The 25839-nt window shown below is 47.4% G+C and overlaps 1 protein-coding gene across 1 annotated transcript in view; it reads left to right on the top strand.

Moving 5' to 3' along the window:
- DNAAF4 (dynein axonemal assembly factor 4) overlaps nucleotides 1-25839 on the top strand; it is a 261399-nt gene that overhangs the window by 202724 nt on the left and 32836 nt on the right. The window contains exon 8 of the mRNA XM_086959015.1: nucleotides 22833-22938. Within this exon, the coding sequence (XP_086815141.1) occupies nucleotides 22833-22938 (106 nt within the window). The remainder of the gene's footprint in view (nucleotides 1-22832; nucleotides 22939-25839) is intronic.

The raw sequence follows: 25839 nt of genomic DNA, 5'->3' as shown, positions 1-25839 counted from the left end.
AGCGTAACAGAGAGGTTTCAGGTGTGAATCCGCAGACGAGCAAAGGAAGACAATGAGAGAGTGTGAGTAGGATGAATGAATTCATGTGACCAGAAATCAATGGATGTAGAGGGAGGGAGAGACTCCCAGCTCCAAGGGTTCTCAATGTGGAAATGTTAATAGAAAGGCCATAGCAATTGTCGAGGGACAAGCCGTATGGATGGTGGGATGAATACAGTGACTTGATTCTCTTTCTGGACCAGATCACTGTTCCAACCGTTCCCCCTTAGGAAAGGTTTCCTCCCATTGCCTTGACAAATTGTCTTCCGTTGGTGGCCTGGATTCTTGAATTTCTGTTATGTGGCCTTCTGGCACTCATTTGTGAAACCATGTGTTTGAAAGCCCTTGTGGTTTCCTATACCATTTTTAGGTCTCGCTATTCGATGCGCATGCGCATCGAGCTTGCGAGACTATGGGGGCTTAAACAGTGTTTAACTAACTTGCAAGGAATCGTGGCGATTCCTTGCAGTGCCCGTGACTTTTAAGCTCAATGCGCATGCGCATTGAGCTTAAAAGCGCGTGCACATGCCCCCAGCCGCCTGCCTTGCCCACTCTCTCCCTCACAGCCTCCCCCGGCTCCGCCCCTCACTTCTTGGTTGCACGGCTGCTAGGCCGTGCCTCCCCTACTCTCCTCCCCCCTCCTCCTCCTACTCTCCTCCCCCCTCCTCCTCCACCATTTGACTGACAGTCACGGTCGACGGAGAGGCATAGCAGCGGATTGTTTGTAATGATGGAAACAGGCTGCCAGAGTGCAGCTACTCGTTTAGTCTACTTCCGCTATAAAGTAGTGTCCCTTGTGAACACCGTCCCCTTCCTTCACATTACTTCGAGGAGTTATTTTAACCTCAAACGATAAATCAACTGAGGTACTAATAAAATGGCGCCAAAACGCTGTGCCCGTGCCTGACTACCTCCTTCAGTCCTTATACGAAACCGGCACAAGGAGCTGCTGGTTGTATTCACATTGTTTTCATCCTCGCATTTGTTTGCTGCGGCAGACTACTCTCCTCCCCCCTCCTCCTCCACCATTTGACTGACAGTCACGGTCGACGGAGAGGCATAGCAGCGGATTGTTTGTAATGATGGAAACAGGCTGAAAAGTTCACTCGCCGCACAAATCTAAGAAGTAAGTATCTCATCGAACAAATTTAAGACCTAAAATTATCCTTTGGCGGTAGTGTTTGTTCAAATTAGTTGCACTTTATTCTTCTTCATTAAAAAGCTTTCAAGCAATTCATTGTGAAAAGTTACATAGCTTTAACATCAGACCACATAGTTTCTTTACTTGCAGGTATCGTGCCAGGACCTTCTACATATATGCTTTGCCTCTGGGAGAAACGTCTCAGAATGACTGGGCCGTAAGCACCAGGAAATCTCAGGTGCAAGGTAGGGACACTAAATAGTGTGTGTCAAGATAACCGCACAGGTACTTTGGATTCTCAAAAAATGTGCGCATCTCATTAGTGAAATCAACTTTCAATTGTGCGGCGAGGTCTCCCGCTCTCCATTCGGTAGAGATGCGCATTCAATAATGACTTTTTAGCTTCTCTGAGGCTACGGCTCCTTCGTGTGCTGCCGGCGCCTGGCTGTTAACTGGAAGGCATTTCATGCTTTCTTGGGCATGCTATCCTCTTATGAGTGTTACAGGACTTGTGGTTTCGTACATGGCTTTGTGCATACAGAGATGCATTGCTTCTGGGCTCCTGCTGTACGTGTACGCAGGCGCATTGCAAGTTTATTCGCTCACAGCACATCGTTTAGTCCGTTTTTACTTTCGTTCATGCCTTCTGAAGGAAATGGATGTGTGTATGGCCATGTGTACGGAGTCTTTGAAATTGGAATTAGTGAACTCCAAGTCCCAGCCGCATTGATCCAGGCTGTCTCTTTGAGCCACTGGCTTGACACTTTGTCAATTACATATTGGCTCAGCCCAGAGAACTACTTCTTTCTTCCCCACTGTCTCTCACCTTATGTATAGGTTTTGCAGTAACCCGTCACCATCCACCACCAACACCCCATCCACCACCACCACTGCATCCACCACCACCACTGCATCCACCACCGCATCCACCAGCACCACATCCACTGCATCCACCACCACCACATCCACATCCACCGCATCCACCACCGCATCCACCACCACATCCACCACCACATCCACCAACACTTTAACCACACCCACCACCACCACATCCACCACACCCACCACCACTAAATCCACCACCCCATCCACCAACACCACCACCCCATCCACCACCACCACATCCACCACCACATCCACCATCACATCCACCATCACATCCACCAAGCTATTAATTTTGCTATTTTCAAAACCAACACAAAAAAAAAGTGTCATTTACTATACCAATCGCTCAAACTTTCCTAATGCGAGACCTATTGCATTTCCAATGCTTGTTATTTCTATCCTGAATAACCACCTGCCAAGAGCGCGACCTTGCTGCCCATGAGACTGCTTTGTGGGACAAATAGGCACCTCTTTACTCTGCAATATAACAAGCATATCCAAGAATTTTACACACTGGTAATCTACATTATCAGCTATTCTTATTGTGCTCAGTCACATCCTGCTTTTGTACTGATGATGAACCTTTAACATGGCATGGTTAGAAACTACATCGACAGCTACCCGACTGAGAAGGACTTTAGTTAGCTAGCAATTTCTGCAGTATAGTGTTTTCCAATTATCAATATTTTAATTCCTTGTGGACTATGGACTCTGCACTCCTCTTGGGCATAACACCTTGAGTTCCTTTAATTGATTTTATACACTTTTATCGTGAAAACCTTCTCACGTCGCCCGCTCAATTTGAAGCACTGTTTTCACAATACACTGAGCATCTGTTTCTTTAACACATTTTTACAAAATCTGTGTTTTTGATGCAATTAAGTGTATATGTAAATCATACTTTGTTCAGATTGGACTTTGTGGTCATATTCATTCGCAGCGACTTTAGGTGTTTCACAATAAATGACTTAAGTATGTTACAAATCTTCTATGGTTAATGTTTAGTGATACCTATTATAACAATGTTATTACTGACCATCACAAGGGGTTTCTAATGGTGAGAGAGAACATGGGGGTGCAGAGAAAGATTGTAGGAGTAGTCGAGATTATAGGAGTAGTCAAGATGGTAGGAGTAGTCTACAGTGCATTCACGTTGAGGAATAAATAGAGCTGGTAATGAAGCTAGGTAAGAGGTAAAGATATGGAATGGTAAGAGTCCGGGAGAAGTGGATGCTGTTATTTAAGCCATAATGAGAGAGGGGGATGTTTGGCACAAGGTTTCAAAAACAGGCTCCAAAGACAAAGAAAAATCAGAGATTATAGGCACAGGCTGGAGAATGTTGGCAGTTGAGGCACACTCATTCAAGGACAATCTGCTGATAGTTAGATATAACAAGTAAGAGAGGTATCACAGTTAGAATTAGATAAGAACAAATGGAATGTACTGCCATGGACAGTTGGCTTTATAGTTAGAATGGTCCATAAAGTTCGAAGATGACGGTGCAAAAGATCGAAGTCTTATTAATAGAGTTTCCTGTTTACAGTTTTAATTCTTGATGACCTCTGTGTGATTTTCCAGCAAATCACAATTTGTGAAATGTAGCGTTTCAGTGACTGTTAGACCTGGCATCTTTTGGCGTGTTTCCCCTGTCTTTTTGCTTTCTGACTCCCGGTCTTGACTCTGTTTTTGCTGGTTTATTGTCTTTGCGCACTTTCTCACAGCTGTTCAGTGTTAAAGTCATCTTTGGTGAGGCGGGGAGAGCGCTCTAGTCGCGCCGTCCTCCCACCCTCCTTTCTCCCTATATAATGTGTAGGCCGGCCAGACGGCGCAGCAGGCTGGCGCAGCGGGCGCGCCGAAGCCGTGCCGAAGCCGCGCCTAAGCCAAGCCCGTTTGCGCCCGTCCGCGCCAGGATCGCATCGGGCGCAGGGCACGCCGGCCAACATCCACTTACCATCAGATACGACAGTAAGGAATTACTGGCACTACGATCTAAAGTCGGTGAACCGTGTAAGGGATGTCCCCCTATTGACCTTCTCTGGGGCCCCTTTTCATGTTTACACTGTAAATGGATGTCCCCTGAGATACCTACAGAGACGCATAATATTTCTGCCCCCCCCCCAAGGTACAGCTCTAATAACTTTAAGGGAGGACTTATTAATGCCCGATCCTTGTCCTGCCATTGCCAAGACATACACGATTTAATAACGTGTCACGACCTGGACGCCCTTTTTATAACCGAAACATGGCTCAACGACTCTTCCAATCCTCCCTCCGGATTTTACTATCTTCAGGCGGGACAGGCCAATTGGGCGAGGAGGTGGGGTTGCATTCATTATTAAAAAGTCCTTCTTATGCCATACATTTGATCTAGGCCACCTTAAAGAAAGTGAGAGCATCGGCTTCTCGATTAAAATTAACGCCTCCACCTCTTTCTCGGGAGGACTAATCTATCGCCCTCCAGGCAATGCCACCCCTTTTCTAGACTCCCTAGATGAAGCTCTTGGGTCACTTATGTTACATTACCCCAACTTCACCCTATTAGGAGACATGAACATGCAACTGGAATCGTGCGTTGACCCTCACGCCACCTGTTTCCAACACACTCTAAATATCTTTGGACTGGCTCAACTAGTTACCGCACCCACCCATCTAGCTGGCCATACTCTTGACGGTCTTTGCTCCAACTTAACCACTATGATTACGTCCCCCCACCCCCCATTCCACAAATTTGGACTGACCATAGTTTCATTCCCTTTGACATTGAGAAACAAGCTCATGCCTCACTCATAACTAAGCGTCCTCAACCTTCCTTCACGATAAATTGGAGAAAGGTGACCGACCGTATTAAGCTGGAGTCCCAACCACTGGCACAGGCCCCTAAATTGATAGGAGATGTATCGGTCGATTCTCGCAACTTTCACGTCTGGATGGATCAAATTATCTCGGAAAAATCTGATCCAAAAGGGGACCGCGTGAAATGTCCTAAAAGGAAACTAAAGGCACCATGGTACACCCAGGCCCTAACTGAGAGTCATCTACTATGTAGAATAAAAGAAAGGAAGTGGAGTAAAACATATGACGAGGCTTCAAGAGCCCTCTATGTTCAGCAGAGGAAATCATACCTTTCTAGTATAAAGGCGGCTAAAAAGGAGTACTATACAAAGGCCATCAATGAAGCCCACCAGAAGCAAAAAACCGTCTTCTCCATAGTTAAATCCTTCACCCACCCTAAAGCTCTTCTGCCCGAAATTCCTCCCTCTGAAACTCTGTGTAACCAAATTGCAGATTTCTTTGTGGAAAAAATCGCCAATATTCAAAAGGACTTTCTGCCTCCCTTGATTATTCCTCATCAGGTAGCTGACAACCATCCTTCCCTTTGCAGCTTCCAACCTGTCTCCCTCCAGCAGACCCACAAGGCAATTTTGGCCTGCAAATCAGGAGCACCAACCGACTCCTGTCCTCCTCGCATTCTGCACCATCTAATCGAGGTAGTAAACCCTAACATCAACGCGATCATTAACGCATCCCTTGATTTAGGAGTTGTGCCTAATGAATGGAAAAAGGCTATTGTGAAACCCCTGATGAAGAAGCAGAATAAATCTCCAACAGATCTTACCAACATGCGCCCCATCTCACTCTTGCCTGTTCTAGGAAAAATCACTGAACAGATAGTACATTGGGAGCTAAAAACATTTGTGGAGAATCATAACATCCTGCATCCCCAGCAATCTGGGTTTCGCCCCGGTCATTCCACCGAAACGGCTCTGATAGAACTCTCTGATTCCATCAAGTTCCTGCAGGATGAGGGAAGGCAAGCCGTCCTCATCCTGCTTGACCTAACAGCAGCGTTCGATACTATCTCTCATGTCATCCTGATTGATAGAATGCGAGAGATTGGCGTGACAGACACAGCTTTGGCATGGGTAAAATCTTTCTTGTCCAATAGGTCCCAATCTGTGTCCTTGGGTCCCTACCTATCCAGCGAAAAACCCATTACATCGGGTGTACCGCAGGGGTCCATATTAATCCCACTTCTTTTTAACATCTATATGGCACCCCTCCTCGCTGTGATAGAGTCCCATGGGATCCTTGCTGACGACACCCAACTTGTCGTCTCCATTGACAAAAACTGCATGGATACAGAGCTGCGATTTCTGAATTGTCTCACCGAGGTTTTCCAGTGGCTGAATAAAAACCACTTGAGATGCAACAGTGGGAAAACCGAAATCATACCATTGGGTAAAAATGTATCCTTCTGCCCGAAAGATTGGTGGCCCAAAGACTCAGAGGCCCCGCCTAGTGCAGTGTCTTCTGCGCACAACCTGGGCGTGCAATTTGATGCATCCCTTTCCTTTGACGATCACGTCAGGATTACAGCTGGTTGCTGCTTTGGACTAATTAAATCTCTAAAGAAATTCTTTGACTTCCTCCCCATCACCGCTAGGAAATCGGTCGTGGTAGCACTAATACTCTCCCGACTCGATTACTGCAATGGATTAATGGCAGGAGTGAAAAAATCCACCCTTAAGTTGCAAAGTATACAGCACGCGGCTGCAAGATTAGTGTTGAAACTTCCCAGAAAATCTTCGGCCTCAGCAGCATTGAACTCCCTCCACTGGTTGCCACTTCATAAGAGAATTATTTTTAAACTTTTACTTACAGTGTTAAAATCCCTGAAAAATACAGGTCCTCATTACCTTGTCAATCGCTTCACTCATTACAACCCTGTACGATGTCTGAGATCCTCAGGGGCCAACCTCACGAAGATCCCGAGGTTCAAGTACAAAACCAGGGGTGGAAAAACCTTCACAGTCCTGGCAGCAAGGGCTTAGAACAACTTGCCTGTAAATCTCAGACTGATCGAGACTGAGAGTCTCTTCAGGAAACAACTGAAGACATGGGTATATCAGCAATCAGATACCTATGTATTGGCAGCTATTTAGATCTTTCACCACCTATCTCCCACACGCATGCTCAGCGCCAAGATGCTCCTTCCGAAGCGTAAGTTTGCGCTTTACAAATACCCACAAATATCAAATAAAATATCAAAGTGAAAGTGCTCCTAGTGTAAATTGAATTATGGATTGGTGTTTCCATGATTAGCATAATTGATTCACTGGTAAGTCCCTAGTAAAGTGCACTGAGTGTGCCAGGGCCTGTAAATCAAATGCTACTAGTGGGCCTGCAGCACTGATTGTGCCACCCACACTAGCAGCCCTGTTAAGGGTTCTCAGACCTGCCACTGCAGTGTCTGCACACAGTTTTTACTGCCATGTCAACTTGGCAAGTGCACCCACTTGCCAAATCCTAACCTTCCCTTTTATTACATGTGAGTCACCCCTAAGGTTGGCCCAAGGTACCCCTATGTGCAGAGTGCAGTGTATTTGAAAGGTAGGGGATGTACTGGTTTGTATGACATGTCCTAATTGTGAAATACAGTATATTTCGTTTTTCACTATTGAAAGGCTATCTGTCCCATATGATAGAATGGGAAGTACTGGTTAACGTTTTACAAGTATATCTTCCCATTGGGACAAGATAGTGAAATGGAGTTTAGTATGCCTGAACCCAGAATGTAGAAATGTATCTTTTAATAAAGATGATTTTTATGTTTCTGTTTGAAAATACCACTTTCCTTGCTTAGCCATCCTGGGTGGTTCTGCTGGGTTGTGGATTGACTGTCTGGCTTTGGAGTGACAAGGGCTGGGGATGTGCATTCTCTTCAGACAGCCAAGAAGAAGAGCTGGAAGTACTGCCAGGAGGAGTATTGCCCCTCTGCTGAGTTGTTGCATTGTTGGGTTGGCCTGTAGTTGCTGCTTCTGCCTTGGGAAGTGAAAGGACTGGATTGAATGTTTTCACTTGTTACAGTGTATCTCCAAGGGCTTGAAATAGAGCGTGCCTCCTATTCATGAAGTGTCAAGGCCAGCAAAGACTTCACTTACCTCTGGTTATCCCCTCTGTAACTTTGGGTTTCAGTTGCCACAGAGGGGGAAAAGCTGTGTCCTGAAGAACCCACAGAGGGCACCGCCACACTTCACATCGCAACCCTGGTCTCACCAGCAACCGCCACCAAGCCTGCTGCTTGCACCGTGACCTGTGGGCACCGCACTCTGTAAAGCCTTGCTTCACTCGGCAGCCCCGCTCTCACCGACAACTACGCCGTAAGCTGACATCGACACCAGTGACTGCACCGTGGTTAGGAGGCACTCCTCGTAAGTGACACAATGCACTGTCCCATCTCACGCCACCGTCAGGGCAGACCGACGCCAGCTCCCATCAACCGGCACAGTCACTTGCACCGTGACCCGTCAGCAGCCATCAACTAGCACTTCCCGCTTCGCACTGCAGCCCTGGTCTCACCGACGCTGCTGGATGACCATCACTGAGCCGCTGCCTGCACCGCGACTTCAGGGCACCACACGCCGCACCGCTACACTTCACATCGCAACCGCAACGGTTGCCACGCCCGGCCCACACCAAGGTACTGTTTACAGGTCTGCTGACAGTGACACCGGTGCGCACTGACGCAGTCGTCCGGAACTGTTGGAGTCTGTTGTTTTCAGCACCGCTGCAGCCCCGGGCTGAGCTACCGGCTTTAAGGAACTGCATTTTAAAGTAATTCTTGCAAATTGCATATTTTTGATTACAGTATGTTGGGCTTTTTTGTGTTAGTCTTGTTTGCACCGATAAATATTGGTTATTTTTCTAAAACTGGTGTGTGGTGTAATTTTGCAGTGTTTTCACTTTATTACTGTGTGTTATGTGCAAACACTTTACACATTGCCTCTGAGATAAGCCTGACTGCTAGTGCCTAGCTGCTAAGTGGCTGAACAGGGGTTATTTTAGAAGGGTATCCCTCTTATCCTGGCTAGAAGGAAGGCTCTCTATTTGTACAAAGGTGCAAACCGTTGCCAACTAGAGACTCCCATTTCTAACAGTGACTATATATTTGGAACCATAAAAAATTAAGTGGGTTGTCTTTTTCAAGTGTTCACACAAACTGTATGTGCAAAAGCTTGCATTTTTGGTCATTCATAATAAATTTTTTCTGCCCAAAAGTATACAAATTGCTTGGCAATTGAGGACTTCACCATAAAACTCCTTGTCCCAAGTAAAACACACTGGTGCTCTCCACCCCGAAATACAGAACCATACTGGGGCCTTCAACCCTGATCCCCCCCAAAAAAAACTGTATCTAGAATCCTGTTGCCTGACAACCTCTTAATACAGTTTCAGGAAGGAGACACCTAGTTCATCAGGAAGGAGACACCTAGTTTACTTACTTTTCCTAGTATGTCACCAGAGATCACTGACCTTTTATTAGAAGGAGTTAAGTCCGGATCCCCCTTGGATCCGTGTCCCCTGAAGGTCCTACAAAGTGCCAGAGAAGCTATCTTACCTCACCTCATCACTGTTCTGAATTTAGCCATATCAGAGGGGCAATATCCCTTGGCCTGGAAGTCTGCAGTAGTTAGGCCGCTTTAAAAAAAGCCCTCATTGAACCCATGGAACTGAAGAATTATCATCCAATTTCTCTTTTGCGAGTCCCAGCTAAGATTTTAGAAACCTACTTAAATACCCACCTGAGTGCTTATCTAAGGGACCCTCAAATTCTTGGCGGTTCACAACCTGGTTTTAGAAGCTGTCATAGTACAGAAACTGCACTTACTGCGGTATTTAACTACATTAGCACCCAGGTGGACGCAGGCCATACTACCCTACTGGTTTTACTTGATCTTACTGCAGCTTTTGATACCCTATCTCCGCTGAGGCTTGTGGAGAGTATCAGGGAGATAGGGATTGATGGATCGGCTCTGGGGCTTCTCGCCTCCTTCCTTAGTGAGTGGACTCACAGTGAAATTGGGCAATTTCTATTTGGATCCGAACCCTCTACTATGTGGAGTACCTCAGGGCTCCTCCCTGAGCCCTTCATTATTTAATATTTATGTTGCCTCCCCCAGGCAAAGGTGGTAAAATCTTTTGGCCTGGATGTGTTGTTGTATGCTGACGACACACAAATTATGGTGTCCATCACTCAGAACATCAGTGACTCTGCGATCAACTTAAAAAATTGTATGGAAGCACTCTCCTCGTGGATGGTGCCACATTTTTTGAAGTTAAATGGTGAGAAGACCGAGGTTCTTCAGAGACAAATTGGATATTTGGTCCAGGGAGTGGTGACCTGACTCTCTAGGCATCTGCCCAAGTCCTGTCTCCCACAGTAAAAATTTGGAAGTTTTGGTGGACAGTTCCCTTTCTTTAAATCTACAGATTAACAGGACAGTTTCTACTTGTTTTGTGCTGATCAGGATTATTAGGAAGATTTATCAGTTCCTATCATTTGCCTCACGCAAATAAGCTGTCATCGCGCTAGTAATATCCAGTTTGGACTATTGTAATGCCCTTTATTTGATATTAACAATGGACTGGTGCAACACCTGCAGCTGGTGCAGACCGCTGCTGCCAGGCTGGTGATGGACCTGGCAAAATACCACCCAGTTTCGTCCTCTCTTTTTTTGTTGCATAGGCTTCCTTTGGACCCCAGAATCATTTTCAAAACCCTTTGTCTGACTCACAATGCTTACTATGGCCGGGGTCCTGACGGTATCAAATCCATATTCCAGTGCTATGCACCCACCAGGGAGCTCAGGTGAACAAGTAAACACCTCCTCATTGTCCCAAGGTTCAAAAAGGTGAGATGGGGAGGTAGAGACTTTTCGACTGACGCGGCTAAGTTGTGGAATTCCCTCCCGGAGGAAATCTCAGGGCAAATGTCACACTCCCTTTTTCGAAAGGTATTAAAACCTGGCTGTTTACAACGATCCTTGTTTGAGTGTGTCCTCTCCTGTTGGCATATCGTCCTCCTAATAGCGCCTTGACGCCCTTGGGCTAAGTTAGCGCTTTATACATTTTATATTAATTAATTAATTCATTCAGGTATGGCGTTTTACCATACCCCATACCCAAATATAGCCCCACGCTGGCCATCCTTCCAAACGCAGTTCCCCATTCATAGCCCCATAATCAGACTGTAAATGGATGCAGAGTGGGGAAATCTTAAAAAAAGCCTCACACACATCGTAGAATAGTATGTGTTCGCTTCGGTATGTGATTAAAAACGGAAACTAGAAGCAACTTCATCTCTGGGGAAAAATATGAGACAGATTGTCATCTCTTGTATGCAAAGAAATGTAAAAAAAACTGCATATTGTTGTTTGGGGCAGCCCCACTCTGACCGGTATGTGTGAATTAGTGTCTTCCTGTCTTTTAAAGATGAGGCGCTGTCAGTTAGGGCGATTCCTTGGATGTCATTTGCGGTGTAGTTCTAACCTAGCACTCATTTGGGACTGCTTCCTAATTATCTCCAAGGGGATGCTGGAGTGCCTCATGTCCTTGGATAGCAAATGGGATGTGTCAGAATCTGTCAAATTCCCTTCATTGGACTACATTATCACTCTGACATTAGTGAAGCGAAAGCAGGCACAAATGTTCCTACAATACCTTTTAAGTTTCGCCTGCACAACGCTTGAGCTGTGCTTACAAATGTTCAAGTATTAAAAAAATATATTCTCAAAGGGGCTTAGAGCCCACCCATTCTTGTTTCCTTGCTTCCTCTTGATGAGCGCCTCCTTCTTGCCCCTATCTTCCATCTGGTTTTCGAATCTTCGTCTTGCTGTGGAGCCTGAACCAAGTACTGCTTTTGGTTGCCAGTGTCCTTCCACTCCAACAGCGATGCATGGAGTTTATTAGAGAGACTTTTAGGATCTGTTTGCAAAAACGCTTTCCTCATTGCATTGCACGGTTTACAAGAGGCAGAGGTCACACCTATATTTGATCATTTAAGAGAAAATGCTCTGTTGAGAGCAGCCAGTGGGGGTTGTATTGGCTCACTGGAACAATATTTATTGGCATGACTAAAGTTGCACATTTTACCACAGTCGCTCTTTAACCACTTCACTGCGGCGGCTATTCCGCCGCAGTGCTAAGGGGGTGGGGCGGCGGCCGCATGCTGGTGACGGAACCGCTCCGTCACCAGCGTTGGTTGACCTGTGCTTGTGACGGAGCGGTTCCGTCATGGCCCGCCCCGCTCAATAGAACGTCAGCGCAGGCGCGAAATTCGCGCCGCGCAGGGGCGCCGAGCGGGCCATGACGGAACCGCTCCGTCATCAGCACAGCTCACCCGTAGCTGATGACGGAGCGGTTCCGTCATCAGCACTTAAGGGGTTAAAATATGCTGTAGTGTGGGATTCTGGTAGGGGTAGTTCAGGCCAAGTTGTATGCCCCAGGACTTGTATTCTCACCATGTTAAGAGGTGGCTACAGAAATTTCGTCTGCAGTTTTTGGTCTCTGTTTTACCTTTCCCAGCTTGCAACTGGAAGAAATGTGTAGGGGTTTTATCTGCATGGCTCCTAATAGTGCATACATGTACTAACAGCTGCTCTAATTACCTCTCACATTCGGCAGGATTTTACTTATGATCATTAGATGCAATCCTCTCCAATCTAAGCCATTGCTTGGAATATAATATGTGAATATGTGTTTGCTCATTAACGATCTTAAAGACTGGATTGTGAAAACTGTTAATCTCTCAGCACTAGTTAACCAGTCTTCAGCAATTTTAAGGTTGTGGGGCCTGAAAGTGGGCACTTGCTAGAGTTCAGAATCTTGTGAATTGCGACCGATCTGTTAAAGGGTTCATAGAAGCAGAGCCAGCAGTGCTGTTAACCCATCCGCGGAAGAACCCACGCAGGGAGCTGTAAAGGTGCAAGTTGAATGGTGCTTCACCTCCTTATTCTGCTAAGCGGAGCTACGTGGACTGGCTCATCTGACCCAAGATGGCTGTTTTTTTTTACAATCTGTTCATGTTCTCCCTGCCTCCTTTATGAATAGGTTCATGTATAGCTTTTTAACGGATTTCTTATATATCCAATACATAGACCACTGCAAAAGAAATTCAAACGATACGTACTGTATCGTAACCTACATTCATTTACCGCAAATCCTCCCAGGGAGGATAAGCTTCCTTTTTTATTTTATTTTATATTTTTTACTTTCAGCCATGCTGCACAGAAGCCACACTGCTGAACAATATGGCAAAAAACATTGGCAAAGTCAATAGATCTTGTATAGGCGAGAATTATTGGCTTTGCCAAATCTTGTTGTTGTGTTAGGGGATTAGTGCACAGGCAGCACACTAGTGTTTGAATTCCCTTCATAATGGGAAACACTGCACATTGACTCAGCTTTTCAATCATACTTACTGATGGCAGCCATGTAATGATACCGTATAGTAATGGTTGGTGTTTTGCAACTGTTCGACGCACGTCATGTCGACGATTTCAGAAATTAATTATTCACAGTTGTAAACCGGGCGCACTACCTCCTCCTGTTTTCACCACTAGAAACATTCTGTTAAATCTATCCATAGTCATATGTTGTTTCTAGATCGGAGTGGATTAGTTATTAAGTAGCAACTTTTGTGTGCAGTTGACAATTGACACTTCTCATTTTCCATTCGTGAAGGAACTCAAGATGTTGCAATAGGCACAATCAGGACAGATTCCTGGCCTTTGTCTTGAAGTTTTCACTGCACATTTTTTCTAAGCACAATACAGCTGTCCCAGCCTTTCTGGCGTCAGAAGGTTTTGTTTTATATCTAAACTTGGATGATTTACTGATAAGGCACACTCTTGTCAGAAGGTTATGCAGTATGTACATAAAGAATCCAAAATCATGCTTACCTGAGCTTCTATATAATATTTCTGAAATATTAAATACCTCCATCCAGTGTATCCAATACTTAAGAGTAGTTCTAGACACCTGGGCCTCTAGTGCGTATCCTTTAGCGTGCAGCCTGTCTTTTAAAGATAAAACATGTTTGGAGTTCTGGGCTCCAAGGCACTGTGCTCCTTGTTACTTCAAACCACCAAAGATCTATTCCACATTGCTCAAGGACTACTGATGCCACACATGATATGTTTCAAGCAAACTGAGCTGGGGCTAATTTAGAGTTTGGCGAACGTTTTACTCCATCACAGATGTGGTGAATCTAGGCCGTCTTATTATAACTATATAACTACCATATATCCTATGGCACTTGTAATAAGGAGACTGGGATATTTGTCATGTTTGTGATGGAGTAACCCTCTGCCACCAGCTAAACCATGCCTTCTCCCTTTATTACCTCTACTTTCATTTGCAGATCTGGAATGTATAGCTGGAAATCCCCTTTCAAAGTCATTGTCTCCCCAGACGATTTTGATAGACACCTTAATACGACCAATTTTGTAAGGAGAATGGACATATGGCCGGGATGCCCGCTACCCCCTCCCAACACCAATTCCCCATGGGAGGAGACAGACACAAGTTTGAGCTTTTGGAAGGCGGGGGGGGGAGTTACCCCCCCGGCCGTATTTATTAAAATATGAAACAAAATGTAAAACTTTAAATAAAACGTTTCATGAATTATGTACAATTTTATTTCCAATACATTTTGATGAAGACAAGTTCTTTGGCTAACCTTAACAGATCTCTAATACAAAGGTTTCCTAGCCGAGTCTAACATCCTGAAAATGCATAACAATCTAAAATAAAATTGTACATCCTAGCATTAAGGGCCAACGGCAAGGTCTTAACCGGTGTCAGATCCCTACTACCAAATTCCCGCCCTCACAGTGTGAGTGGCGAAATGCGCAGAGGACTTGACCCTCGTTGCCTACTGTAACTTCCCTTGTCGTGGGGGCCCCCTTTCACTCGACGCCATCTTAAAGGTCGTCCGAGTTCTCGTGCGAGGTATCCGTAAGAAGGACAGCGTGGACTCCCCCCCCCCTTCCCCACACTCTCTTCCGCCGGAGCAGATATCCGGCCCCCGGGAAATTCGTAGGAGGGGCATATAGCCGTCTCCCCCCGGGAGGGGCCTATGGCCGTCTCCCCCTAGGCGACCCATTCGTAGTGGGTGCCGCCTCCCCATGGGAGGGGCCAATGGCCGTCTCCCCCTAGGCGACCCATTCGTAGTGGGTTCCGCCTCCCCGTGGGAGGGGCCAATGGCCGCCTCCCCCTGGGCGCTCCCATCCGTACTGGGTGGCGCCCCCCCTAGGGACCTTGAAATCACTGCTCACCGATCATGACCTTACCGCCACAGGCCGGATAGTTGACCGACTATCCGGCCCCCCACACCTCCTAAAGGTCATGTCTCCTTAACCCCACTAGCCATGCTATGAAGTCTCCTTTGAGTAAATCATTCCCAGCCCTGGACAGGTGAACCCCATCATTCAAGTAACAGTGATCGCCCTGAATACACCCATGGGGAATGCTTTGCAAATGCGCGGAGCGAAACAATTTCCCAATTTTGTTGTTGACCCTCTTTACCGAGTGGTTCAATGCCGTTACAGAGAAACCCCCCCGCCAGACTCTCCTGGGGATCATGTGGGACCAGGCAATCGTGCACCCCGGGAGCCTCCTAGCCAACCAGCTGACTGCCGACAATATGTGTTCAACTAACACCCGTCTTCCCAGTCTTACCAAGTCATTGCCCCCCAGGTGTACTATGATTACAGATGGCGGTGACCTTTGCCGCCCTAAGAGTCCCTCCACAAACGTTTGAAATTGGTCAAAACAGAGGCCTCCCTTCCCATGGAAGGTTACTCTGAACCCGTATTCCCCAGATGCGTGAGTCGCGTCACCTGCCATGAATACGTCCCCGGCGCGCCTCACGTATGAGTGGCCCACGACCCATACCACCCGATCTCCAGTCGGTGATCCTTGACCGTTGGTCCTCTGGTGTTGGGTCGATCCCCAATTCCGCCCCGCGTCACAGGCTTGCGAAACTGTAATCCAAACAAAAGACAACAAGCGTGAGTGCATTTCCTCAGTCTTTTACAACATGTGCAGTCGCACATACCTCTTGAAACAGTTTGAGGACCAACGGCCTAGCTGTTTCACTTCTTCCGCACCCAGGCCCCGAGCCGTAGCCTCAGTAGCGGCCCCTATTCTGAATGAGTGGGTCCCAAAATCGCACGGGTTCAAGCCCGCCGCAGCAATCGTAAGTGCCAGCACCCTCTGAAACTGAAATCTCGTCAATGGGGTGCCGTCCTTGTGTCTAAGCAGGCTCCCCCCCATGTCGCCGGCCTCTGTGCCAGGTAGTCCTCTAAATACCTTATGGGACAACTGGGGCTCCCTCGGGCGCGCTGCAAAACCACACTACTCCCCAAAGCTTCCTGGTCTGTCTTGGACCTGACTATTGAGATTAACATAGAATCACCCCGTATTTGGACATGATCCCTGCATAGACCTCCCTCTACATCCTTCTTGTTTCTTGCTACGAGTTCACTTACCCGCATGGCCCCATGGAATGCCAATGCGAAAGCCGCTCGGAACAGAACTACCTCGGAAGGGGAGGAGCATGTCTCATCAAGTTTTGCTAGTAGCAAAGACAATCTTTCTAAACCAATCGGGTGCCTTGTATCTTGTCTGCGACCTTCCAGGCGCTGCCAACCTCGGAGCGCCTTTCTGACTAGGAAGGAACCCGTCGGGTCCCGTATGCCGTGGAGCTGTGCCATGAATGATATGGCCGCCCTATGTCTGTTGGCAGTTGCGGCTGATCGGCCTTCCTTATGAAGCGCCACTAAGAACCCTAGGAAGGATTCCTCCTGCCCCCAGCTATGTCTCCCTACCGGCCCTAAAAAGGCGCAGTATGAACGAAACGCTCCCTCATAGGCTTTCCTCGTCCTGAGCGCTAAGCTGGCTGCCACGAGGTCCTGTAATCCGGGGCACCGATCTGCCATAGTGCTTCGGGGAACGGTGCCGCCACTAGATCCGCTGTGGGTAGATAACCCCTGAAAGCCTGCATGTGTGAACGAGAGAGTGCATCAGCTGCATTATTCAGTACACCCGGCACATGTTTTGCCCTGAATTGTACATTCAATCTCATGCATCGCAATACAATTTCTTTCAACAGTCTCAATATCCACTTGCAGCGTGCTGCCTGGTGATTAATGCACTCGACCACCGTCATGTTGTCTGACCAAAACACTACTGAGCGGTCCCTAAAGTCTTCCGGCCATGCCAACAGAGCCACCCAAATGGGAAATAGCTCCAAGAATCCAATGTAACCTGTTAGGCCACTGGAGTGCCACCACGTTGGCCATACTTGCGCCGTCCATCGGTTACCAAAGATTGCGCCAAATCCCACACTCCCAGCTGAGTCGGTCCACAAACCCAGTTCGTCAGATGACGCTGGGGGTTTGTTCCACGCCACTCGACCGTTGAAGTCCGCCAGGAATGCCAACCAAATGCGCATGTCCTGGCGAACCTCTGCCGACAGTCTCGTGCGGTGGTGTCCCTCCTTGAGGCCTACCATAGCTTGTGCAATGGAATGTGAGAAGGGGCGAGCCATCGGTATCACTTTTAAGGCAAAGTTAAGCTGGCCCACTGTTTGTTGTAACTGGTGCAGGGTCACCTTCTCCTTACCAAGGCATTGTATTAACGAAGCCCTGAACTTGGCCACCTTCGCCATTGGCAGACGGAAGCATCCCTCCACGGAATCGAGCTCAATTCCCAGAAACTCCAGTGAAGTAGACGGCCCCACTGTCTTACCCGGTGCCAATGGGACCCCAAACTCCTGCATGAGAGTGCAGAAGTCCTGCAGTGTCTGTGCACATTCCGTAGTGTCTGCCGGACCCAAGAAAAGGAAGTCGTCTAAATAGTGCATCACCTGTCTACGCCCAGTGGCCTCAGTGAACGCCCATTCCAAAAAGGAGCTGAACATTTCAAAATAGGCACATGAAATTGAGCAACCCATGGGCATGCATTTATCCATGTAATACTTCCCTTGGAACGTGAATCCCAGCAAGTGCTGGTCCCGAGGGTGTACCGGGAGCAACCTGAATGCTGATTCGATGACTGATTTCGCCATCAAAGCACCGGGGCCCAGGCGATTCAGTAACTCGACGGCATCGTCGAACGATGCGTATCGAACTGAACATACCTCAGGGTCAATAGCTTCATTTACCGAGGCCCCCTTCGGGCCGACAGATTGTGAATGAGTCTATACTCCCCCGGGTCCTTCTTCGGGACCACTCCTAAAGGTGAACACACAAAATCCGCCACTGGCGGGCAGGCAAAAGGGCCTGCTACCCATCCCAAGCTGACCTCTTTGGTAATTTTCTTGGCGGCCACCGCCGGCTTATGTTGAACAGATAGTTGATTCTTACAGAAGGGGCTCCCCCGAAAATTCCCCGCCGGGATGTTGAAGCCATACAGAAAGCCATTCCTCAAAATCCCGGCGGATACATGATCAGGGTATTTGTTCAGCCAGGGAGTCAAAGCCAAGATGTCGATGGGTGAAGATGATTGCTTCCCAGGCACCACATCAATCCTGCTTGGATCCCCCCTTTCCTCCCGAACTACCGGACTTGGATCTACAGCTAGTTTCTGGGTGTGAGGAGTTCCCACAGCCCGAACAAGCATGCCGGAACCTACATGTTCCCTGAGGCCTGTTACAGTTACCTTTGTTGAAACCCCAACAAACCCCATGCTTGCCCCCATTCCCGCCGGTCTTGGGCTGTGATTCCCCACCGGCGCTCGCACGAAAGGGCTGTGCCGGTCTCTGTTGGACTGTCCCAGACCCGCTCCAGCCTGGTGATGATGTACCCGCCGACCCAGGCAAGAGCTGCTTATGCCATGACACCGTGTTGAGACAATCCCACGTTAAAGCCTCGTCAAACTCTTTCGCTTTTCGAAAGTTAACGTCATAACCCTTCCATTCATTCCCCCCGTACATTGTATAAAAATTCATGATCCTGTTCTGGTAACATGATAATTCGGGCAACACTTCGGGTTTACGTTCCCCCATTACTGCTGTAAACATAGAAAAGGCCTTGACCCAGTTCGCCATGGTCTCATCGACCCTAAATTCCGCCATCTTGGCCCGCCATACGCTGGGGTGCCATAAATCTTTCTGGGTCTTTGCGTATTCTATCTCACGATGGTCGGTCAACAGTGAAAACATGTTAATATATTTGTCCCCCCATATCATTTCCTTTGTGGCCGCCGGGATGTGCTGAGACAACCTTTCCCGCCTTGAAGGCACTGAACTCTCCCCAACCAATGGCCATGGGTTCTTACCGGGTTCAACCGCTGTGTCCGCTGTCTTCGCTCGGCCATCCGTTGTAACCCCAGTTGCTACCTGTGGGGGAATAAAAGGAACATTCGCCGTCCCGGCTTCCCTTGACTGCCGTAACTGCTCAATTATTATTCTGGCTTCCTCGGCCGGATCCCCCGCAGCCACTGCCCCCCCTGCTTTCTTCTTTAGCCAGGGTAACACTGCCGCTAACTGAAGTGCCAGTTCTGGAGGCATCTGATCATCCTCGACTGGCGTTATCACTACGGGGATTGGTAAACCCACGTCCGGACCTGGTACCGGGTTATCCACCGGTGCGACTGGGTTGATTGCGCGCGGGCTCGCTGGGGGTACCTCTGGGGCTGGGCCCTCCCAGGAACCCGCCCTCCTCTTATTTCTCTTCCCCTTACCCTCTGGGGCGACGTCCGGCAAGGCCGGCCCTATAACTTTCTTAGGCCGCCCCGAGAGGTTGTTCTGCACTGCTATCTGCTTCTTAACATCTGCTAAGCCCCGACCGATCGCATCCACTTTACCCATTTTCCGGTCCATCACCGCTACTCGGTTCACGAGGGTGCGTAGCAACTTCTCCATCTAGGAGCTCTTTCCCGCTTTCCTGCCAGACATATCTTGATTACCTCTCCCAATTCGATCCGCAAGGTACTAGAGCTTCAATACGCCTGGCACTGAAAGAAAAACAACAAAGATTACAAGTTCTCAAAATTGCCGCTTGTTCCTTCGAGGGCTCACGAGCGACGAGTGGTGCAGCCTTCAGAGCACTGGAACAAGAGGAAGCCTTGTTGGATTCCCGCTCTATTTATCCTTCTGTGGGAGGGCGGGGGCCCGCCTCAGGTACGCCCATCCGTGTGCGGACTTCCGGGCAGGTGTCTAGGATAACCCCTTCTGGGCGGGAAAGGGCGTGCTCCGGCTACGCCGCTTTGGGCATACCAGCCGAAACACGCCCCGCACCCACAACGGCTTCCCGGGGGGATCGGGGCACCCATCCATACGTTCGGGGGGACCGAGTGGTCTTCCCTTTCCATTCAGAGAACAATTGTACCATTTGAATACGCTGTAACCCAGAGAAATCCATTTAGCTCAGAATGTTTTTTGCCCTCAAAAACATTTGTCTCCATTATGAGATAAAGAAAACTGCAGCAATTTAATTGAGAAACAAGTAGAAGGATTAAATCCAATACAGTGTCAAAGAAGTTTAGAACATTTGGTCCAGAGTATTGCAGAATATCCAAATCCTTGAAATTACATACGCATTCTACCTAAGCAGGCATTTCTTTGAAGTGTCATTAAGGTTGTCTTCTGCCTATTGGGATACCATGTCCAGTCTTTTTGTCACTGCAGGATACACAAAATGCAGAGATTTTGCTACCAGTTTCTGAGAAGTCAAAACCAAGGATAACACCCTTGTGAATGAGTGGTCAGAAACATGTCTGTGACTTTTTGAAAATAATTTCTGGTAATCCTGAAATTAATCAACAGGGGATGAAGAGGATCCTTGTTGCCTAAAGGTCCATGCCTTTGGTGGGATTTAGACCTTTTCTTGTCAAAAAGCCACTGAGGTGGCTTCCCGGTAGGCCATATGGATGTCATTGAAGATTGTGTAATTTAGCTTTCCATCACTGAGCATTATTTCTGCGCCACAACTTTTGACATTGAGCTTAGCCACTGGACTTCTATTTTCCTCTAAAACAGGTTTCTTAATTGTCCTTTTCACTGAAGGAACATTCCAAAGGAGGTTTAGCACCCTTTCACCAGAATTTTGAAGGACTTCCAGTGAAAGAGGTTCTGGATTTTGGTTCTGTAGGAACTGATTTCTCAAGGAACTGTCATGAAGCAGTAAAGCCATCACTTCTATATTTGATGTAATCTGGCTTTCAATTTATATTTCTAAAAGTAAACTTGGATGGTGTAAATTTAGAGGTACTTTCATTTTTAAGAAGAGTAGCAGCTGCTTAACATTTGAATATTTTACTTTCAGTTTTAGTGTCGATTTCAGACCCCTATTCAAACCCAATCATAGATCTGACGTTCAGTATAGAAAACTTACAAGGTGTATCTAGGAGTGCACTAGGGAAACTAGTTTAACCGACTACCCTGAGGCAGCAAAGGTCGTCTCATTAAAAGTCATGAAATGGTAGGTGATATTTTAGAAAATTATTCAGAGGAAACCATTGTTGACTTAAAATAAATCTGATCTTTGGCCTATATGGTCTAATATAACTTTTTCAGTGGCTGCACCATCAGCTGTAGAATGAGTGAGTGAGAGTCAGCTGTATGTCCCTACGTGCCATATGCAGTATTCTTTACCAAAACATTGTCTTTATGAGCTCACCCATTCTTCCTTCTTAAGGTGATGTTGGATTTTCACATTAATCAGAACTTTTTTTCCCCTCATTCTACCTGAGCCCAACCTCTTCAGCTAAAAAGCTTCTTCAAAACTTAGATGTCAAAGGCCCTGAAGTATTGTCCTTATACTAATAATTACATCCAAATGTATTAAAAAAGGCTACTTGTGATCGAAGGCTCTCTGCGTTTACTAATCACCTATATCCTGAGTCATTAATAACCTGCATTACTTCCTGTTACTAAAAAAACTAATGAGCCCCTGCCTGGGAAACCTAAAGGCCTTTCCATATCTAGCTAAACAAATTCTAATTGTGCTTTCTTAATAAATGTCTGAAGCTCTAAGAGAAAAGTACCTGAATGTTTGAAGAAGCACATGTACATTTCTCCATACCTTTATCCCCCTTTCCAGGTGGTTGACCAAATTCAAGCACAGTGGGATGATATCACATAAATTAACATGATGGCGAAAGTTACTTATCTTAGATCTTAGTTTTCCAGTAAGGGGTATCTTCTTTAAATTCATACACAACCAGCTTTTTCACCATTAATCATGGGACAAAGTTGGGTATTGGTTAGATCAAATTGGTTTTCCATCTAGTAGGTTGTTTAAAAATAATAACAAGAAATAATGCTAACGATTAGCATGTATTCTTTTTGTAATTATTTTGAAAATATATTACATTTTGGCAATGACATTTTTTGGGGGGATTGTCACAAAGAAAGAGGTATGTGAATGCTTATACATTCAAATAATATAACAGTGATGGATAAACAGGATTACAAGTAAGTTTTCTCTATTTTTAATTTTTCTCATGCTTTCTTCCTTGTTGCCCCTTTATTTTCGTACGGTATGCTTACATTTCCCTCTCTCTTCTGTCTATCTCTCCCATGTGTATTGCTCCCTCTCCTCTTGATCTGTTCCATGGGCACAGCTTACCAGTGGTTCATTATTTAAAGGCTAACTGGTTAGTCTCACGTGGGTAGGTGGGTTCTGGTATAGGGATATTCTGATCAATTTGCTGTGAAAGGTTGTTTTCTCTTGCCATGCCAGCTTTGCTCACTTTTATATATACATTAACGTTTAACATAGCTACAAGGCAATGGAAGTGTTTGATGTTTATTCAAGTACCGAGCACTAAAAGCTAAAAAGATGGCCACATCCATATCTTCGGTAGAATGCTTTTGTTTTTTGTCTGTATATTGAATTACATTTTTATAAATGCAGTCGTATGTAAATCAACAAATTCTTCACATTATATATATGTATTGCATTTTCCCTTATAAAGGCACTTGAACTACTAACCCCACCTGTTCCAGATAATTCATCATCTAGAATAAAAGCTCATTTAAGACGAGGAACTGCTTTCTGCGAGCTGGAACTATATGTAGAAGGTAAGAACTGAAAAACAGATCATGAGTATCATAGTTTCTGAAATGATGGCATCATTTAACCTATTAGCTGAATGGTAAACATTCTCACAAGTCTTTTACCAAATATCAGCAATGCCAATTTGTGTGCTATCATTGTTAAACTAGAGCAGGTAGATCTCCCCGAAGGTCACCGGTAAAAAGGACTGCCTTCGAAGGATACACTGCTTACCAAAGAAAGGTAACGCGTACAGCCTCCTAAGTTTATTATTGGGATTGAGAAAAGGAGACCTGTTGAATACTACGTTGTGGAGTCGATTGATGAATCTACTTAATCTTTTGAAATTTCTCGTTTTTAGACAGTATGATTATTCTGACTAAGATCGGTCCTGGATGAGACCTGCTTAACAAATACGATCAAGCAAAAGTTATTCGATGTTTTTGCTCTTTTGGACAAATAATTCTATGAACTATCTGATCCACTTTCACATATCTATGTTACAAAATATTGTCCTGTATCACCATCACAATAGGATAACTATATGATAAATATATATGACTTATAGTTTTAAAACAAAAGGTAATAGAGGCTGCCCATATGACGACTTGATGACTGCATCTTCTGAAGAAGTGGGCTGAACCATTATTAGTATAATAATGGTACATGGCGAGATTGAAGGCTATCTAATTGTGATTGTCAATAGTATTGATTTGGGGATGCTTTATCGAAACTGTGGTTGGTCAAATTTTTGCTTTCTGCTGTAGCAGCAATGACATTATAGACCAGTTGGAATGTATATGTCTTCTTATTGGTATGGGAAAATCCATGATGTTCATAAGTGTCAATTAGAAAGCTAGAAAGGTGGCTTTTCTGATTGGGGCGGAGCTAGCCTGCAACGGATATGGTCGCCTGAGTCCGGAGCTCCTCCGTCTCTATTTCCTATCCTACAGTTATCCTAGAGAGTTGAGCCCTCCTTTTGCTCCACGACGGTGCATCGAGGTGTGGTGCAGCTGAGGGCACGAAATCCTGCCAATCGCCCTGGTTGTCGGCCTGGCAGGCTGTGTGAGGCTCGTCGTGGCCTGTGCCGCGCTGAGGCCTAGCGGAGCAGCGGCCTAAATTACACCGAGTCCCGGAGCTGGTGACGGTATCCCCCCTCCTGCTTCCCCCAGAGGTGCCCCTGGCGCTGTAGTGACCCTGGCGGAGCTGTAAGAAACTGGCAGTGAGCGGCGGCGATAGCTTGGGAGGGGGTGCGGGACTGTGGCGGAGGGGGCTCGCATTCTTGGGTCTTCCCCCCCTGTCCCGCCGCGGAGTGAATTACGCACCTCAGCTGCATGTTGGTGCCCTGCAAGGGGAGCGGTGCAGGGAGTCTGCTGTAGCCCCTGGACGAGGCGGCTGGTGCTCTTTGTGACCCGGGCAGTGCGACGGCCCGTGTGCCCTCTTTTCCGGTCTGCCCTGGGAGCGTCGCGTGTGGGGCCGATCACCTGGCTCTGCTGCCTGGCTCGAGGCGCCCCCTGGCATCCTGAGGGGATCCGGTGTGTTGCTCCTCACGACAGGCAGCAGGAGGGGGCGAGAACTCTCTGCCTACTGCTGCGCCCTCCCTGCATGCCTGACACGCCGGGTCGGGGGCGCTGGAGGCCTTGTAGTGCTATGGCCGCCATTTTACACCCTACTCGCCCTACACGCGCGGGATGGCTTTTGGACGCCCTGCTGAGAGACTAGATCTTCTGCCCTGTGAAACGGCCTGACCAGTGGGCTCTCTACGCGACGCGACTCTGCGGGGGCCGTTGCGTGCTTCCCTGCGCTTGGTCCCCTCCATGGTGTTGCTGACTGGTGGCGGTGCCTGCAGCCGGTCTTGTGGTCATCTGGTGTTGCTGCAGTGGGGGTCGGCCCTGGCGATTCGAACAGGAGCATCTGGCGCGTGCTGGTAGACGCTACTTACCTATGTGCTTCTATACTGGGACCCTTGGACTTGCGCCGACGGGAGGACTGGCCCTGCAGAGGGTGAGTTGGTGGCGCTGGGAACGACCTACCACGACCTGCCTAGGCCCATAATCTACGGCCCATGAAGGAGCTCCTGCTCAGGGTGACCCATAAGGTGATCTGCGCAATTTTAGAGGTACATTGCCTGTACCTCATTCATCGAAAAACATCTGCACTTGCGCCTTCGCGGTGGGATGCACTGGTGTGGTGAGCTGATCTACGGTTGCTTGAGGTCCCTGGTTTGCCTCCTGCCTTGAGAGTGTGCTTTTATTGCAGACATGGGTCGCTCGGACAGAACGCAGCCTAAGCTCTCTTTCAGCCCCAGAGGATCCAAGCCGTTGGACGACGCAGGGGGCAGCAGTAACGCGGAACGTAACATGCCGGAGGAGTCTCAGCAACAAGACTTGCATGGTTTGCTTATTGCCATGGAGAAGAACCTACAGGGGGGAATGACCACTTTGGGAACCAAACTTGACGCCCTTCTGTACCACATGGATCGCATGGCTGAACGGCTGGACAAACAAGCGGAGCGGATTGATATGTCGGAGCGCCGTCTCACCGAGGTTGAGGAGGCGCAGACCTCTCTGGACACCGAGAATAAGCAGATCAGCAGAGCTATGCAGTCCTTAATTGATAAAACCGAGGATTTGGAGGCTCGCTCTCGGCGCTGCAATCTCCGCATCACGGGCCTTCCAGAGACCACTCAGACCGGGAATATGGAGCTTTTTGTTGAAGGCCTGCTAAAGAAACTCCTTGGGGACACAGCTTTTTCTGCCATGTTTGTGGTTGAAAGGGCCCTATGCTCGCTGGGACCACGACCTAAACCGGGTTCCCCCCTCGTCCCATAATAGCTAAACTGCTTAATTATCGAGATCGCGATGTGGCCCTGAGGTTGGCTAGGGACAAGCAGCCATTGCAGTACGAGGGCCCGGTGCTATCATTGT

Source organism: Lissotriton vulgaris, chromosome 2_1, assembly GCF_964263255.1.
Source record: "Lissotriton vulgaris chromosome 2_1, aLisVul1.2, whole genome shotgun sequence".
Classification (NCBI taxonomy): domain Eukaryota; kingdom Metazoa; phylum Chordata; class Amphibia; order Caudata; family Salamandridae; genus Lissotriton; species Lissotriton vulgaris.
Note: the sequence above shows the minus strand (reverse complement) of the source record. Positions and strands in the feature narration are given on the sequence as shown.